The following is an 18,375-nucleotide window of genomic DNA, read 5'->3' on the forward strand; positions in this document are numbered from 1 at the left end:
GACACACTGAGATGGACACACTGAGAAGGACACACTGAGGTGGACACACTGAGAAGGACACACTGAGATGGACACACTGAGGTGGACACACTGAGATGGACACACTGAGAAGGACACACTGAGAAGGACACACTGAGAAGGACACACTGAGATGGACACACTGAGATGGACACACTGAGAAGGACACACTGAGATGGACACACTGAGAAGGACACACTGAGAAGCACACACTGAGGTGGACACACTGAGAAGGACACACTGAGAAGGACACACTGAGATGGACACACTGAGATGGACACACTGAGAAGGACACACTGAGATGGACACACTGAGATGGACACACTGAGAAGGACACACTGAGAAGGACACACTGAGATGGACACACTGAGAAGGACACACTGAGATGGACACACTGAGATGGACACACTGAGATGGACACACTGAGAAGCACACACTGAGGTGGACACACTGAGAAGGACACACTGAGAAGGACACACTGAGATGGACACACTGAGAAGGACACACTGAGAAGCACACACTGAGAAGGACACACTGAGAAGGACACACTGAGATGGACACACTGAGATGGACACACTGAGAAGGACACACTGAGATGGACACACTGAGAAGGACACACTGAGATGGACACACTGAGAAGGACACACTGAGATGGACACACTGAGGTGGACACACTGAGATGGACACACTGAGAAGGACACACTGAGATGGACACACTGAGAAGGACACACTGAGAAGGACACACTGAGATGGACACACTGAGAAGCACACACTGAGATGGACACACTGAGGTGGACACACTGAGATGGACACACTGAGAAGGACACACTGAGATGGACACACTGAGAAGGACACACTGAGGTGGACACACTGAGATGGACACACTGAGGTGGACACACTGAGATGGACACACTGAGAAGGACACACTGAGATGGACACACTGAGATGGACACACTGAGAAGGACACACTGAGATGGACACACTGAGATGGACACACTGAGATGGACACACTGAGAAGCACACACTGAGATGGACACACTGAGGTGGACACACTGAGATGGACACACTGAGATGGACACACTGAGAAGGACACACTGAGATGGACACACTGAGATGGACACACTGAGAAGGACACACTGAGATGGACACACTGAGAAGGACACACTGAGGTGGACACACTGAGAAGGACACACTGAGATGGACACACTGAGGTGGACACACTGAGATGGACACACTGAGAAGGACACACTGAGAAGGACACACTGAGATGGACACACTGAGATGGACACACTGAGAAGGACACACTGAGATGGACACACTGAGATGGACACACTGAGAAGGACACACTGAGATGGACACACTGAGAAGCACACACTGAGATGGACACACTGAGAAGGACACACTGAGAAGGACACACTGAGATGGACACACTGAGAAGGACACACTGAGAAGGACACACTGAGATGGACACACTGAGAAGGACACACTGAGGTGGACACACTGAGAAGGACACACTGAGATGGACACACTGAGATGGACACACTGAGAAGGACACACTGAGAAGGACACACTGAGATGGACACACTGAGAAGGACACACTGAGATGGACACACTGAGATGGACACACTGAGAAGGACACACTGAGATGGACACACTGAGATGGACACACTGAGATTGACACACTGAGAAGGACACACTGAGATGGACACACTGAGAAGCACACACTGAGATGGACACACTGAGAAGGACACACTGAGATGGACACACTGAGATGGACACACTGAGAAGGACACACTGAGATGGACACACTGAGAAGGACACACTGAGATGGACACACTGAGATGGACACACTGAGATTGACACACTGAGAAGGACACACTGAGATGGACACACTGAGAAGCACACACTGAGATGGACACACTGAGAAGGACACACTGAGATGGACACACTGAGATGGACACACTGAGAAGGACACACTGAGATGGACACACTGAGAAGGACACACTGAGATGGACACACTGAGATGGACACACTGAGATTGACACACTGAGAAGGACACACTGAGATGGACACACTGAGAAGCACACACTGAGATGGACACACTGAGAAGGACACACTGAGATGGACACACTGAGAAGGACACACTGAGATGGACACACTGAGATGGACACACTGAGAAGGACACACTGAGATGGACACACTGAGAAGGACACACTGAGAAGGACACGTGGACAGAGTGGTGGTGAATGTGGTGAACTAGTGAACACTTCAAACGTACTTAGTCTCCATAATACTGCATTGTTGGTCTCCTCTCTGAAAGTCTTGTGAAGGTGACGCTGCCCAGCAACCGGACCGTGAGCCTCTGCCACCCGTACCACTGGGGTGACGGGGGCCACAAGGTGTTCCAGTACCTGTTTGAGAGCGTCCTGGGCTGCCTGGTGCCCTTCTCCCTCATCAACACCTGCTACAGCTCCGTCATCTGCCGCCTGCAGAGCGCCAAGTTCCAGCGCAGGGCGCAGGGCAGCCGCCTCATCCTCCTCATCATCTGCACCTTCGCCGTGTTCTGGCTTCCCTACCACGTCGTCAACGTCATCGAGGTGCCGCTCACGAATCACACGACATCAAGTCGTTTCACCACAGACCAATCAAAACACAAGGCTTCTGTCAGTGTTGTCGCTGTGATGGGATGTGACTCATTTCACTGGTCCCTCCTCTCTTGCTCTGCACTTCTTCAATGGACTTTTAATGAGAAACATCTGGACGAGCTTCTGACTTTAAATGTTTCTTGTTAAATGAAATTGTAAGGCTAGAAATGAAGGAAATGGAATAAGCCTAACTATTATTGAATTAAACGTATGAATGCTAACTTAATAAAATCCTTCATAGTTTTATATTTTTTCCAAATTCTCAAGAAAGTTTGTTATGTTTATTTCATTTACTTGACTTTTTTTTATTTCTATTGTTTTTTAACTTTAAGATTATTGAAGAATTACTTTCAATTACTTTAATTTCAAAAGTTTTTTTTTTTTTTTTTCCTTCATTATTTAGATCCTCTTTTGTTTTACTGGACTTCTAATTAGTCACATTGCTAATGTCTTCAATGTGATATTATTAATTACTATCATCCTCAAAACAATATACTTGTTTCACTAAGTTAAAAATGCAATGAACAACATTCAAAAGGAATAGAATCAAGGTTGAAGGTTTATTATTTGTCATTTAAGTAGTACTGAGTACAGGGAAATGAACTTGGTTAAAGCAGTGTAAACACAGGGAGTGAATATATAAAACAGTACACAGTCAAACAGTGTAGTCCTCAGATAAGACGAGTATAACATCAGGACATAAAAGACAAAGAAATACATTTGACAATTTGTTCATTTGTTTTTTAGCAACATGAATTAAAAATGTGACCGAATGAGTTTGACTGGTTAAAGAACAAGTTCCTGCAGGGACAGTCTGCTTGACTGGTTCTGTCCCTTCATGTCCGTCCTTGTGTCTCCCTCCTTGTGCCGCTGTCCTTGTGTCTCCCCCCTGGTGTCCCCCCTTGTGTCTCCGTCCTTGTGCCCCCCTCCTTGTGCCGCTGTCCTTGTGTCTCCCTCCTTGTGTCTCCGTCCTTGTGTCTCCCCCCTGGTGTCCCCCCTTGTGTCTCCGTCCTTGTGCCCCCCTCCTTGTGCCGCTGTCCTTGTGTCTCCCTCCTTGTGCCGCTGTCCTTGTGTCTCCCTCCTTGTGTCTCCGTCCTTGTGTCCCCCCTGGTGTCCCTCTCCTTGTGTCTCCCTCCTTGTGTTTCCCTCCTTGTGTCCCCCCCCTTGTGTCCCCCCTGGTGTCCCTCTCCTTGTGTTTCCCTCCTTGTGTCCCCCCCCTGGTGTCCCCCCCCTGGTGTCCCTCTCCTTGTGTTTCCCTCCTTGTGTCCCCCCCTGGTGTCCCCCCCTGGTGTCCCTCTCCTTGTGTTTCCCTCCTTGTGTCCCCCCCTGGTGTCCCCCCCTGGTGTCCCCCTCCTTGTGTCCCCCCCTTGTCCCCCCCTGGTGTCCCTCTCCTTGTGTCCCCCCTCCTTGTGTCCCCCCCTTGTCCCCCCTCCAGGTGGTGGGGGTGTTGCAGGGCAGCCAGTCGGTGTTGCAGGCCGCCGGGCTGGCTCGTCCCAACGTGACGGCGTTCGCCTACTTCAGCAGCGCCGTCAACCCCGTCCTGTACGTGTTCGCCGGCAGCTCTCACATCCGCCAGGCGGGCCTCAGCTTCATGGGGAAGCTGTTTGAAGCCACCAACTCCGAGAGCCGCAGCACCACCACCACCAGCCGCCACGGCCGCGGCAGCTCCGCCCGGGACGACGGCTCCGTGCTGCACACGCTGTCCGTCAAGCTGGGGAAGCCCTTCAAGGCCAGGGGCAAGGACGGGACCGGCAGCCAGCCGGGGGCCGAGGACGGGGAGCCGGGGGCCGAGGACGGGGAGCCGGAGCTCCGGACCCTGGCCCCCGGGGAGCCGCTGGAGGACCACCACCGGTGGACCGCCGCTGGAAACTAGAAGCGCTGAGCTTCTGCAGGAATATTAAAGCCACTGATTGTAAAGAAAGAAAAAATACATTCTGTACATTCTGAAGATTATATGAACAGAGGGCTTCTTTATTGGTTTTGGTGCTCAAAACATGAAATGTGTATTTTCAATTCAAGTTACTCACTGGATTGTGAAATTCTTGCCGGGAAATTCCGAAAAGTAAAAAAAAAAAAAAAACATGAACATTTTTTTGTAGATTTATATTTACAACTGCTTGTTCATTATGTTAGCATATAAAAGGTTTGATTTGACGCTTCATCTTCAAAAAAATAGTCTGGAAAATAGTGTGTGTGTGTGTGTGTGTGTGTGTGTGTGTGTGTGTGTGTGTGTGTGTGTGTGTGTGTGTTAATGCATTTTATATATTATCATGTTGCCTTTTTCCCCCTATTTTGACATATTGAATGTGTTTCTACAGTTGTGCAGTACAGAACCCAGTGTGACTATATGTATAATGTGGCTAACACATTGTGTTCATCACACACGGCTTCATGGACACACTGTGTTTGTATATTGTGTTTGTATATTGTGTTTGTATATTGTGGTGGTCTGAGTCTGCTTTCTACAAAGGTTCTTCCAGCTAGAGGGAGTTTTTCTTTCTGTCACAAATAAACCTGCTGCTCATGTGGATCCTTTGGGTTTTCCTCTTTTCTCGGCTAGAAGCCCAGAGGAAGGACTGTTGTGTTTGGTGTTATGTCAATAAAGTTGAATTGAATTGGAAAAGTTGAATTTTTGTCTTGCAATGTTCTTTTCACATCCAAATGAGAACACCGTTAATAATGCAATGTCGGCAGGGTTTCATCAGACACATTGCACCACAGCTTCCTTCCCGTCACTCGTCGCTCTGCCCTCAATTTCACAAAGCAGATCTTTATGTGGTCGATGTCTTCATCTTCACAACCATCACTGTCCTGTTCAGCATCACTGCTCTCATCACTGCTCTCATCACTGCTCTCATCACTGCTCTCATCACTGCCCACATCACTGCTCTCATCACTGCTCACTGCTCACATCACTGCTCTCATCACTGCTCTCATCACTGCTCTCATCACTGCTCTCATCACTGCTCACTGCTCTCATCACTGCTCACTGCTCTCATCACTGCTCACATCACTGCTCTCATCACTGCTCTCATCCCTGCTCTCATCACTGCTCTCATCACTGCTCACTGCTCACATCACTGCTCTCATCACTGCTCTCATCACTGCTCACATCACTGCTCTCATCACTGCTCTCATCACTGCTCTCATCACTGCTCTCATCACTGCTCTCATCACTGCTCACATCACTGCTCTCATCACTGCTCACTGCTCTCATCACTGCTCTCATCACTGCTCACTGCTCTCATCACTGCTCACTGCTCTCATCACTGCCCACATCACTGCTCTCATCACTGCTCTCATCACTACTCACATCACTGCTCTCATCACTGTTCACATCACTGCTCTCATCACTGCTCTCATCACTACTCACATCACTGCTCTCATCACTGTTCACATCACTGCTCTCATCACTGCTCTCATCACTACTCACATCACTGCTCACATCACTGCTCTCATCACTGTTCACATCACTGCTCTCATCACTGCTCTCATCACTACTCACATCACTGCTCTCATCACTGCTCTCATCACTGCTCTCATCACTGCTCACATCACTGCTCTCATCACTGCTCTCATCACTGCTCTCATCACTGCTCACATCACTGCTCTCAGCACTGCTCACATCACTGCATTCTTCACTGCTCACATCACTGCTCTCATCACTGCTCTCATCACTGCTCTCATCACTGCTCACATCACTGCATTCTTCACTGCTCACATCACTGCTCTCATCACTGCTCTCATCACTGCTCACATCACTGCTCTCATCACTGCTCTCATCACTGCTCACATCACTGCTCTCATCACTGCTCTCATCACCGCTCACATCACTGCATTCTTCACTGCTCACATCACTGCTCTCATCACTGCTCTCATCACTGCTCACTGCTCTCATCACTGCTCACATCACTGCTCTCATCACTGCCCACATCACTGCATTCTTCACTGCTCACATCACTGCTCTCATCACTGCTCTCATCACTGCTCTCATCACTGCTCACATCACTGCATTCTTCACTGCTCACATCACTGCTCTCATCACTGCTCTCATCACTGCTCTCATCACTGCTCTCATCACTGCTCACATCACTGCATTCTTCACTGCTCACATCACTGCTCTCATCACTGCTCTCATCACTGCTCACATCACTGCTCTCATCACTGCTCTCATCACTGCTCACATCACTGCTCTCATCACTGCTCACATCACTGCATTCTTCACTGCTCACATCACTGCTCTCATCACTGCTCTCATCACCGCTCACATCACTGCATTCTTCACTGCTCACATCACTGCTCTCATCACTGCTCTCATCACTGCTCACTGCTCACATCACTGCTCTCATCACTGCTCTCATCACTGCTCTCATCACTGCTCACTGCTCACATCACTGCTCTCATCACTGCTCACTGCTCTCATCACTGCTCTCATCACTGCTCTCATCACCATATGTTGTTTTTTAACTCCAAAAATCCCCCAAAATGATAATGGACAAGGAATGAAATTTAAATAATAAAGTAATGGACTTAAAAATATTCCAGGACGGACACTTGGAGATCTGAGGGCTGGTGATCGTCGGATTTCTTTCTTAAATTATTATTTCATTATATATTATTTTTATTATTATTTGCATTGTCAACAACAGTGTTTCACCACTGCTCCGCGGCACACTGGTGTTTCCTCCAGATCTCGTCAGCTGAGCCGTGGGAAATTATCACATTTCACTTTTTTTTCTAAAAAAAACCGTTGCTCTCACAGCGACAGTGTGTTGCAGAGTCATCATGTATAAATACTCTTCACCACTAGAGGGCAGCACAGAACTTTGCCGGTGAAATGTAAAGTGACAGACGCCAGTGTGGTTCATCTCCACCTCCTGCTACCATCTTGTATCAAAGTACTGTGTCAGTGACAGTGATGGAGAAGTTTTTGAAAACCAGGATCTCAGCTCTTCATCCATCAGGTCCAGGTTTCACACTGAGGGAGGCACTATTAAAAAAAAGTCCTTGTTTCTGGATTTACTGGATTCCTGTTGATCAAACTTTGATGAGAAAGACTTTATAATGTTAATAGAGGCTACAGAGTTTCACAGTTTAATATTTTCAGGTGGAGGTGTGACTCCAGAGTTTTACAAAGAAAAAAGTGTGTCTTGGCTCCAAAAGGTTGAAAAACACTGGTCTACAATGCAAATAATATTCATGTAATGTGTCTCCGTGCTTCCTTTTTGCTGGATCACAAACTATTTGTTGACTAGAACAGAACAGAACAGAACAGAACAGAACAGAACAGAATACAATACAATACAATACAATACAATACAATACAATACAATACAGTACAATACAATACAATACAATACAGTACAATACAATACAATACAGTACAATACAATACAATACAATACAGTACAATACAATACAATACAATACAGTACAATACAATACAATACAATACAGTACAATACAATATAATACAATACAATACAGTACAATACAATACAATACAATACAATACAGTACAATACAATACAATACAATACAATACAATACAATACAATACAGTACAATACAATACAATACAATACAATACAATACAATACAGTACAATACAATACAATACAATACAATACAATACAGTACAATACAATACAATACAATACAATACAATACAATACAATACAGTACAATACAATACAATACAATACAATACAATACAATACAGTACAATACAATACAATACAATACAATACAATACAATACAATACAGTACAGTACAGTACAGTACAATACAATACAATACAATACAATACAATACAATACAGTACAGTACAATACAATACAGTACAATACAATACAGTACAATACAATACAATACAATACAGTACAGTACAATACAATACAGTACAATACAATACAATACAATACAATACAATACAATACAATACAATACAGTACAATACAATACAATACAGTACAATACAATACAATACAATACAGTACAAAAGAGGCCCAAGCACAATACTTGAAGCACAGAAAAGTGATTCTTGATGCAATACATGTAAAAATGGAGCACCGGTTTTCATAAAAGTTCCTTTTTAAACCCACAAGTGAGTAAAAACTGTCCTGAAGTCTTGTTGAATACAAAGTGATGAGATTGGAGGAGCTGAGAATCAACAGTTAACGACTGATGACAGAAAAGTGCTGCACTGCATGACAGCGACCGTAAAGTAGGACGAGCGGCAGTGGAGCCACCAGAACCTGACCTGACCTGGTTTCAACGACGCTCCAGTCACAATGACGTCAGAGGATTCTTTACTCTTTTCTTAAAAAAAACAAATCACTCTTTCTGAGAATGTTTGCAGCTTCTATGAATCAAAGTGTCGTTCAGGAGGTTTGTGTCATATTGACTTCTAGTAACTGATTGTTTCACCTCTGAAAGAGTTCCAGCAGGGTTTCCTGGCAGCGTTGAGGCTTTGTATCACGGCTGTCCAGACATGAAGTCCAGATGTTGTCAGCTGGCCTGGGAGCGTCTCTTTGTGTCAACACTGTCCAGACATGAAGTCCAGATGTTGTCAGCTGGCCTGGGAGCGTCTCTTTGTGTCAACACTGTCCAGACATGAAGTCCAGATGTTGTCACCTGGCCTGGAGCGTCTCTTTGTGTCACGGCTGTCCAGACATGAAGTCCAGATGTTGTCAGCTGGCCTGGGAGCGTCTCTTTGTGTCACGGCTGTCCAGACATGAAGTCCAGATGTTGTCAGCTGGCCTGGGAGCGTCTCTTTGTGTCAACACTGTCCAGACATGAAGTCCAGATGTTGTCAGCTGGCCTGGGAGCGTCTCTTTGTGTCAACACTGTCCAGACATGAAGTCCAGATGTTGTCAGCTGGCCTGGGAGCGTCTCTTTGTGTCACGGCTGTCCAGACATGAAGTCCAAATGTTGTCAGCTGGCCTGGGAGCGTCTCTTTGTGTCAACACTGTCCAGACATGAAGTCCAGATGTTGTCAGCTGGCCTGGGAGCGTCTCTTTGTGTCAACACTGTCCAGACATGAAGTCCAGATGTTGTCAGCTGGCCTGGGAGCGTCTCTTTGTGTCACGGCTGTCCAGACATGAAGTCCAGATGTTGTCAGCTGGCCTGGGAGCGTCTCTTTGTGTCACGGCTGTCCAGACATGAAGTCCAGATGTTGTCAGCTGGCCTGGGAGCGTCTCTTTGTGTCAACACTGTCCAGACATGAAGTCCAGATGTTGTCAGCTGGCCTGGGAGCGTCTCTTTGTGTCAACACTGTCCAGACATGAAGTCCAGATGTTGTCAGCTGGCCTGGGAGCGTCTCTTTGTGTCAACACTGTCCAGACATGAAGTCCAGATGTTGTCAGCTGGCCTGGGAGCGTCTCTTTGTGTCACGGCTGTCCAGACATGAAGTCCAAATGTTGTCAGCTGGCCTGGGAGCGTCTCTTTGTGTCAACACTGTCCAGACATGAAGTCCAGATGTTGTCAGCTGGCCTGGGAGCGTCTCTTTGTGTCAACACTGTCCAGACATGAAGTCCAGATGTTGTCAGCTGGCCTGGGAGCGTCTCTTTGTGTCACGGCTGTCCAGACATGAAGTCCAGATGTTGTCAGCTGGCCTGGGAGCGTCTCTTTGTGTCACGGCTGTCCAGACATGAAGTCCAGATGTTGTCAGCTGGCCTGGGAGCGTCTCTTTGTGTCAACACTGTCCAGACATGAAGTCCAGATGTTGTCAGCTGGCCTGGGAGCGTCTCTTTGTGTCAACACTGTCCAGACATGAAGTCCAGATGTTGTCAGCTGGCCTGGGAGCGTCTCTTTGTGTCAACACTGTCCAGACATGAAGTCCAGATGTTGTCAGCTGGCCTGGGAGCGTCTCTTTGTGTCACGGCTGTCCAGACATGAAGTCCAGATGTTGTCAGCTGGCCTGGGAGCGTCTCTTTGTGTCAACACTGTCCAGACATGAAGTCCAGATGTTGTCAGCTGGCCTGGGAGCGTCTCTTTGTGTCAACACGGTCCAGACATGAAGTCCAGATGTTGTCACCTGGCCTGGAGCGTCTCTTTGTGTCACGGCTGTCCAGACATGAAGTCCAGATGTTGTCACCTGGCCTGGAGCGTCTCTTTGTGTCACGGCTGTCCAGACATGAAGTCCAGATGTTGTCAGCTGGCCTGGGAGCGTCTCTTTGTGTCAACACTGTCCAGACATGAAGTCCAGATGTTGTCAGCTGGCCTGGGAGCGTCTCTTTGTGTCAACACTGTCCAGACATGAAGTCCAGATGTTGTCAGCTGGCCTGGGAGCGTCTCTTTGTGTCAACACTGTCCAGACATGAAGTCCAGATGTTGTCAGCTGGCCTGGGAGCGTCTCTTTGTGTCAACACTGTCCAGACATGAAGTCCAGATGTTGTCAGCTGGCCTGGGAGCGTCTCTTTGTGTCAACACGGTCCAGACATGAAGTCCAGATGTTGTCACCTGGCCTGGAGCGTCTCTTTGTGTCACGGCTGTCCAGACATGAAGTCCAGATGTTGTCAGCTGGCCTGGGAGCGTCTCTTTGTGTCAACACTGTCCAGACATGAAGTCCAGATGTTGTCAGCTGGCCTGGGAGCGTCTCTTTGTGTCAACACTGTCCAGACATGAAGTCCAGATGTTGTCAGCTGGCCTGGGAGCGTCTCTTTGTGTCACGGCTGTCCAGACATGAAGTCCAGATGTTGTCAGCTGGCCTGGGAGCGTCTCTTTGTGTCAACACTGTCCAGACATGAAGTCCAGATGTTGTCAGCTGGCCTGGGAGCGTCTCTTTGTGTCACGGCTGTCCAGACATGAAGTCCAGATGTTGTCACCTGGCCTGGGAGCGTCTCTTTGTGTCAACACTGTCCAGACATGAAGTCCAGATGTTGTCAGCTGGCCTGGGAGCGTCTCTTTGTGTCACGGCTGTCCAGACATGAAGTCCAGATGTTGTCACCTGGCCTGGGAGCGTCTCTTTGTGTCACGGCTGTCCAGACATGAAGTCCAGATGTTGTCAGCTGGCCTGGGAGCGTCTCTTTGTGTCAACACTGTCCAGACATGAAGTCCAGATGTTGTCAGCTGGCCTGGGAGCGTCTCTTTGTGTCAACACTGTCCAGACATGAAGTCCAGATGTTGTCAGCTGGCCTGGGAGCGTCTCTTTGTGTCAACACTGTCCAGACATGAAGTCCAGATGTTGTCAGCTGGCCTGGGAGCGTCTCTTTGTGTCAACACTGTCCAGACATGAAGTCCAGATGTTGTCAGCTGGCCTGAGAGCGTCTCTTTGTGTCAACACTGTCCAGACATGAAGTCCAGATGTTGTCAGCTGGCCTGGGAGCGTCTCTTTGTGTCACGGCTGTCCAGACATGAAGTCCAGATGTTGTCAGCTGGCCTGGGAGCGTCTCTTTGTGTCACGGCTGTCCAGACATGAAGTCCAGATGTTGTCAGCTGGCCTGGGAGCGTCTCTTTGTGTCAACACTGTCCAGACATGAAGTCCAGATGTTGTCAGCTGGCCTGGGAGCGTCTCTTTGTGTCACGGCTGTCCAGACATGAAGTCCAGATGTTGTCAGCTGGCCTGGGAGCGTCTCTTTGTGTCAACACTGTCCAGACATGAAGTCCAGATGTTGTCAGCTGGCCTGGGAGCGTCTCTTTGTGTCACGGCTGTCCAGACATGAAGTCCAGATGTTGTCAGCTGGCCTGGGAGCGTCTCTTTGTGTCAACACTGTCCAGACATGAAGTCCAGATGTTGTCAGCTGGCCTGGGAGCGTCTCTTTGTGTCACGGCTGTCCAGACATGAAGTCCAGATGTTGTCACCTGGCCTGGGAGCGTCTCTTTGTGTCACGGCTGTCCAGACATGAAGTCCAGATGTTGTCAGCTGGCCTGGGAGCGTCTCTTTGTGTCAACACTGTCCAGACATGAAGTCCAGATGTTGTCAGCTGGCCTGGGAGCGTCTCTTTGTGTCAACACTGTCCAGACATGAAGTCCAGATGTTGTCAGCTGGCCTGGGAGCGTCTCTTTGTGTCAACACTGTCCAGACATGAAGTCCAGATGTTGTCAGCTGGCCTGGGAGCGTCTCTTTGTGTCAACACTGTCCAGACATGAAGTCCAGATGTTGTCAGCTGGCCTGGGAGCGTCTCTTTGTGTCACGGCTGTCCAGACATGAAGTCCAGATGTTGTCAGCTGGCCTGAGAGCGTCTCTTTGTGTCAACACTGTCCAGACATGAAGTCCAGATGTTGTCAGCTGGCCTGAGAGCGTCTCTTTGTGTCACGGCTGTCCAGACATGAAGTCCAGATGTTGTCACCTGGCCTTGTGTCACGGCTGTCCAGACATGAAGTCCAGATGTTGCCACCTGGCCTGGGAGCGTCTCTTTGTGTCAACACTGTCCAGACATGAAGTCCAGATGTTGTCAGCTGGCCTGGGAGCGTCTCTTTGTGTCAACACTGTCCAGACATGAAGTCCAGATGTTGTCAGCTGGCCTGGGAGCGTCTCTGGCTGATGAGAGTACTACACCGTCACTAAGCTCCTCACTCACAGCCAGAGGACGTCTTCACCGTCTGCACCACCATCCTGCAGCCTGTTGTACCTGAAAACCCACTGTCATGCCCCAGTGACCCCCAGTGACCACGGCCTTACCAGGGCCCGACCACGGCCTTACCACAGCCTTACCACAGCCTTACCACAGCCCTACCACGGCCTTACTACGGCCTTGCCACGGCCTTACCATGGCCCTACACCAGTAGTGATGAGGTGCATGGTCTCCCCTCGGTCCCCTGGACTCCACCACTGGAACCACTCGCCCAGCATTGACCTCTGCCTTGCTCTCCATCCGAGCCTGGAACACCTGGAGGAAACACTGCTGGTGGACTTCAGGTCAGTACGGAGCCGGATTATCATCTGCAGATTATCATCTGAAGATTATCAGCCTGCAGATTATCATCTGAAGATTATCATCTGCAGATTATCATCTGAAGATTATCAGCCTGCAGTTGGGAAGCAGACTGTGTCCACTGGGTGGACAGTTGGACCTCCTCACCAGCTGGACAGTCAGAGGGACAAACACCTCCTCCATCTCTGTCCTGACCGGTCACCATAAGGGTGTCCTGAGTCCACTGCTGTCCCCTGATGTCCACTGCTGAGTCCATTGCTGTCCACTGCTGTCCACTGCTGAGTCCACTGCTGTCTATTGCTGAGTCCACTGCTGTCCCCTGATGTCCACTGCTGAATCCATTGCTTTCCACTGCTGTTCACTGCTGAGTCCACTGCTGTCTATTGCTGAGTCCACTGCTGAGTCCACTGCTGTCCCCTGCTGTCCCTTGCTATCCCCTGCTGTCCACTGCTGAGTCCACTGCTCTCCACTGCTGTGTCCACTGCTGAGTCCACTGCTCTCCACTGCTGAGTCCACTGCTGAGTCCACTGCTGTCCACTGCTGTCCACCCTGTCCCCTCTTGACTGCTGCTCTGCAGCCTCAGATCACGTCATGAAGCATCGTCTCCATCAAACCGTCCAGGATGTTGATCATCATCAAAGACTTCACACCCACTGAGGGACGGTTCTCTAGCCCCCCTGGAACGGTTCTCTATCCCCCCTAGAACGGTTCTCTATCCCCCTAGAATGGTTCTCTAGCCCCCTTAGAACGGTTCTCCATCCCCCCTAGAATGGTTCTCTATCCCCCCTAGAATGGTTCTCTATCCCCCCTAGGACGGTTCTCTAGCCCCCCTAGAATGGTTCTCTATCCCCCTAGAACGGTTCTCTAGCCCCCCTAGAACGGTTCTCTAGCCCCCCCAGAACGGTTCTCTATCCCCCTAGAACGGTTCTCTAGCCCCCCTAGAACGGTTCTCTAGCCCTCCAGAACGGTTCTCTAGCCCCCCAGAACAGTTCTCTAGCCAACGATTCTCTGGCCCCCCAGAACAGTTCTCTAGCCAACGGTTCTCTCGCCCCCAGAACGGTTCTCTAGCCCCCTAGAATGGTTCTCTAGCCAACGGTTCTCTAGCCCCCAGAATGGTTTTCTAGCCCCTTAGAACGGTTCTCTAGCCCCCTAGAACAGTTCTCTAGCCAACGGTTCTCTAGCCCCCCAGAATGGTTCTCTAGCCCCCCAGAACAGTTCTCTAGCCCCCCAGAACGCACTTCTGCAGCACCAGAACCAGAACCAGATCCTGGTTCTACAATAGTTCCACCCCCCAGCCGCCATCAGACTCTTTAACTCCAATAATCCTGGTCGGCCAGAAACACAACGGTGCTACTTTACACTCTGTAATGAATGTGTGTGTTTGTGTGTAGATGACGATACGTGTACATATTTTCAAGTGTGTACATGTAGTCTTATAGGTACTAGAGAATTCTAGTTTTTAAAAACTAACTTGAACCAGATGATCTGCATTTCCCGCGGCAAATGCATGATAGTGTGAATGCTTCTGGCAAACTGTAATGCTACCTGCGGCCGGTAGACTGTAATGATTTGTCCTGCCTGCCTGCGGCAGGTAAACTGTAACGCTTTGTCCTGGTGACCCATCTCTGGTCTAGAGTGAGAGTTTAGACTTGTGCAACTTTTTGAAAATGTGCAACTTTTTGAAAATCGTGCACGTTTTGGAAAATTGTGCAACTTTTTGAAAATTGTGCAACTTTTTGAAAATGTGCAACTTTTTGATAATTGTGAAACTTTGAAAATGTGCAACTTTTTTTGAAATTGTGAAACTTTGAAAATGTGCAACTTTTTGAAAACTGGGGAACTTTTTGAAAATGTGCAACTTTTTGAAAATGTGCAACTTTTTGAAAATTGAAAACAGTAAAAAAAGTTCAAACAGTTAAAAAAGTTCAAACAGTTAAAAAAGTGTCAAACAGTTTGAAAAAAGTTCAGATAAAAAAGTGTCAAACAGTTAAAAAAGTGAAAAAAGTGAAAAAAGTGAAAAAAGTTTCAAAAAGTCGAAACAGTTAAAAAAGTTTAAAAAGTGTCAAACAGTTGAAAAGGTTGAAAAAAGTTTAAAAAGTGTCAACAAGTTGAAAAATGTTCAAAAACTTGCACAAGTTTCAAAAAGTTGCAACAGTTGCAACAGTTGAAATAGTGGAACAGTTTAAAAGTTGAATGGTTGAAATCGGTGAAGATTTGAAGAAGTTATAGTGAGTTCCAAAAAAATTCTCCATCCGTTAACATTGGAAAAAAGTTGCACAAAAGTTGAAATATTTCAAAAAGTTGACGAGATTTCAAAAAGCTAGAACATAGCTGGAAAGTCCCAAAAAAGTTGCACGATTTGATATTTGAATGATTAGGAACGGGTGAAGATTGCCAGGGTAGAAGCGGTTCTAAAAACGGTCACGGATACGGACAGGGCCCAAGTGCAGCACTCTGGAGGCTTTTATCACCAACGACGGTACAGACTGGTGGGTTGCAGGTCGCGCCTCCACCTGAGGAGCACCGCACACATGAACTCCGACATTCTGGACCGGACGGACCAGACATGGATGACAAACACACAGACAGGACATGTATGCCTGTAGGGCAGGGTGATCACAGGTGTGGTGCTGGACGGCCCAGACCTGTGGCCCGCCCACTCTTAAAGGAGACCTCAGTCTACCTCCTTTTCTCTGGAAAGGTTCAGCATCGGATCAATAAAGGCCGTTTCCAGTCGATGCCACAAAACTAGAACTATTTCTAAGTCCTGCATGGAAGCTTCACACCAGAAGGAATTTACGATGGGAAGTCCAGTTCTGATGTCTGCAAACAAAGAAACGGCGTAACGTTTCCTCTTCTTGTCGTTCGACCAGGAAATGAAGACATGAAGAAGCAAAAACAAAGTTCTTACTTCTATTATATTTCTAGAAAGTTTGGAAATTTGATCAGAGCTCAAAATAAACCAAAAGCAAATAAAAATTCGGGAGTGTTTAAGAGGAAGGTTTTGCCTTGTGAGGCACCAGAAGCCCAGCAGGTTAATGAGGTTAATGAGGTTAATGAGGTTAATGAGGTTCATGATCAGCAGTGAGGAAGTGACTGTTTACTGAACGTTCTACTGAAATGAGCTTTGATCAACCTGCAGCCACAAGTGGAATCATCAAAAGAGGCAATATTAGAACATGTTGGTGAGTCATGGTCCTCTGGTGAGGAAAGAAAGAGAACAAATGGTGAAACAAAGCAGAAGCAATGAATCACAAAGAACAAAAAAAAGGAAAAAGACGATGATTATTGGGAAAGTAGTGGAGTAACCTGATTACTTTCTGAAAGAGTAACTGTTTCCAATCAGTAACTGTCAAGATCCATTCAGAAAACCTTTAGTAGTCAATGTAGTGATGGTCTCTGATCCTGCAGGAGCATGAACCTCCGTCACCTCTCCTCCGTCACCTCTCCTCCCTCACCTCTCCTCCCTCACCTCTCCTCTCCTCCCTCTCCTCTCCTCCCTCTCCTCTCCTCCGTCACCTCTCCTCCCTCACCTCTCCTCCCTCACCTCTCCTCTCCTCCCTCTCCTCTCCTCCGTCACCTCTCCTCCCTCACCTCTCCTCTCTCACCTCTCCTCCCTCACCTCTCCTCCCTCACCTCTCCTCCCTCTCCTCCCTCACCTCTCCTCCCTCACCTCTCCTCCCTCTCCTCCCTCACCTCTCCTCTCTCTCCTCCCTCACCTCTCCTCCCTCTCCTCCCTCACCTCTCCTCCCTCACCTCTCCTCCGTCACCTCTCCTCTCCTCCCTCTCTTCTCCTCCCTCACTCTCCTCCGTCACCTCTCCTCCCTCACCTCTCCTCTCCTCCCTCTCCTCCCTCTCCTCTCCTCTCCTCCCTCACCTCTCCTCTCTCACCTCTCCTCCCTCACCTCTCCTCCCTCTCCTCTCCTCCCTCACCTCTCCTCCGTCACCTCTCGTCCCTCACCTCGCCTCCCTCACCTCTCCTCCCTCTCCTCTCTTCCGTCACCTCTGCTCCGTCACCTCTCCTCCGTCACCTCTCCTCCCTCTCCTCTCCTCCCTCACCTCTCCTCCCTCTCTTCTCCTCCCTCACTCTCCTCCGTCACCTCTCCTCCCTCACCTCTCCTCCCTCTCTTCTCCTCCCTCACTCTCCTCCGTCACCTCTCCTCTCTCACCTCTCCTCCCTCTCCTCCCTCACCTCTCCTCCGTCACCTCTTGTCCCTCACCTCGCCTCCCTCACCTCTCCTCTCTCTCCTCTCCTCCCTCACCTCTCCTCCCTCACCTCTCCTCTCTCTCCTCTCCTCCCTCTCCTCTCCTCCCTCACCTCTCCTCTCTCCTCTCCTCTCTCACCTCTCCTCCGTCATCTCTCCTCTCTCACCTCTCCTCCCTCACCTCTCCTCCGTCATCTCTCCTCCCTCACTCTCCTCCGTCATCTCTCCTCTCTCACCTCTCCTCCCTCACCTCTCCTCCGTCATCTCTCCTCCCTCACTCTCCTCCGTCATCTCTCCTCCCTCACTCTCCTCCGTCATCTCTCCTCTCTCACCTCTCCTCCCTCACCTCTCCTCCGTCATCTCTCCTCCCTCACTCTCCTCTCTCACCTCTCCTCCCTCTCCTCTCCTCCCTCACCTCTCCTCTCCTCCGTCACCTCTCCTCCCTCACCTCTCTTCCCTCTCCTCTCCTCCGTAACCTCTCCTCCCTCACCTCTCCTCCCTCACCTCTCCTCCCTCTCCTCTCCTCCCTCACCTCTCCTCTCCTCCGTCACCTCTCCTCCCTCACCTCTCTTCCCTCTCCTCCCTCACCTCTCCTCCCTCACCTCTCCTCCGTCATCTCTCCTCCCTCA

At 48.9% G+C, this 18,375-nt stretch overlaps 1 protein-coding gene across 1 annotated transcript in view; it reads left to right on the forward strand.

The window, feature by feature from the left end:
* Positions 1–5,230, forward strand: part of LOC308147340 (leukotriene B4 receptor 1-like) — a 12,348-nt gene extending 7,118 nt beyond the window's left edge. The window contains 2 exon segments of the mRNA XM_080519450.1: positions 2,339–2,615; positions 4,099–5,230. Of these exon segments, the coding sequence (XP_080375576.1) occupies positions 2,339–2,615; positions 4,099–4,536 (715 nt within the window). The 3' untranslated portion in view covers positions 4,537–5,230.
* The last annotated feature ends 13,145 nt before the right edge of the window (positions 5,231–18,375 follow it).

Source organism: Blennius ocellaris (genome assembly GCF_963422515.1).
Source record: "Blennius ocellaris genome assembly, chromosome: 23".
Lineage (NCBI taxonomy): Eukaryota > Metazoa > Chordata > Actinopteri > Blenniiformes > Blenniidae > Blennius > Blennius ocellaris.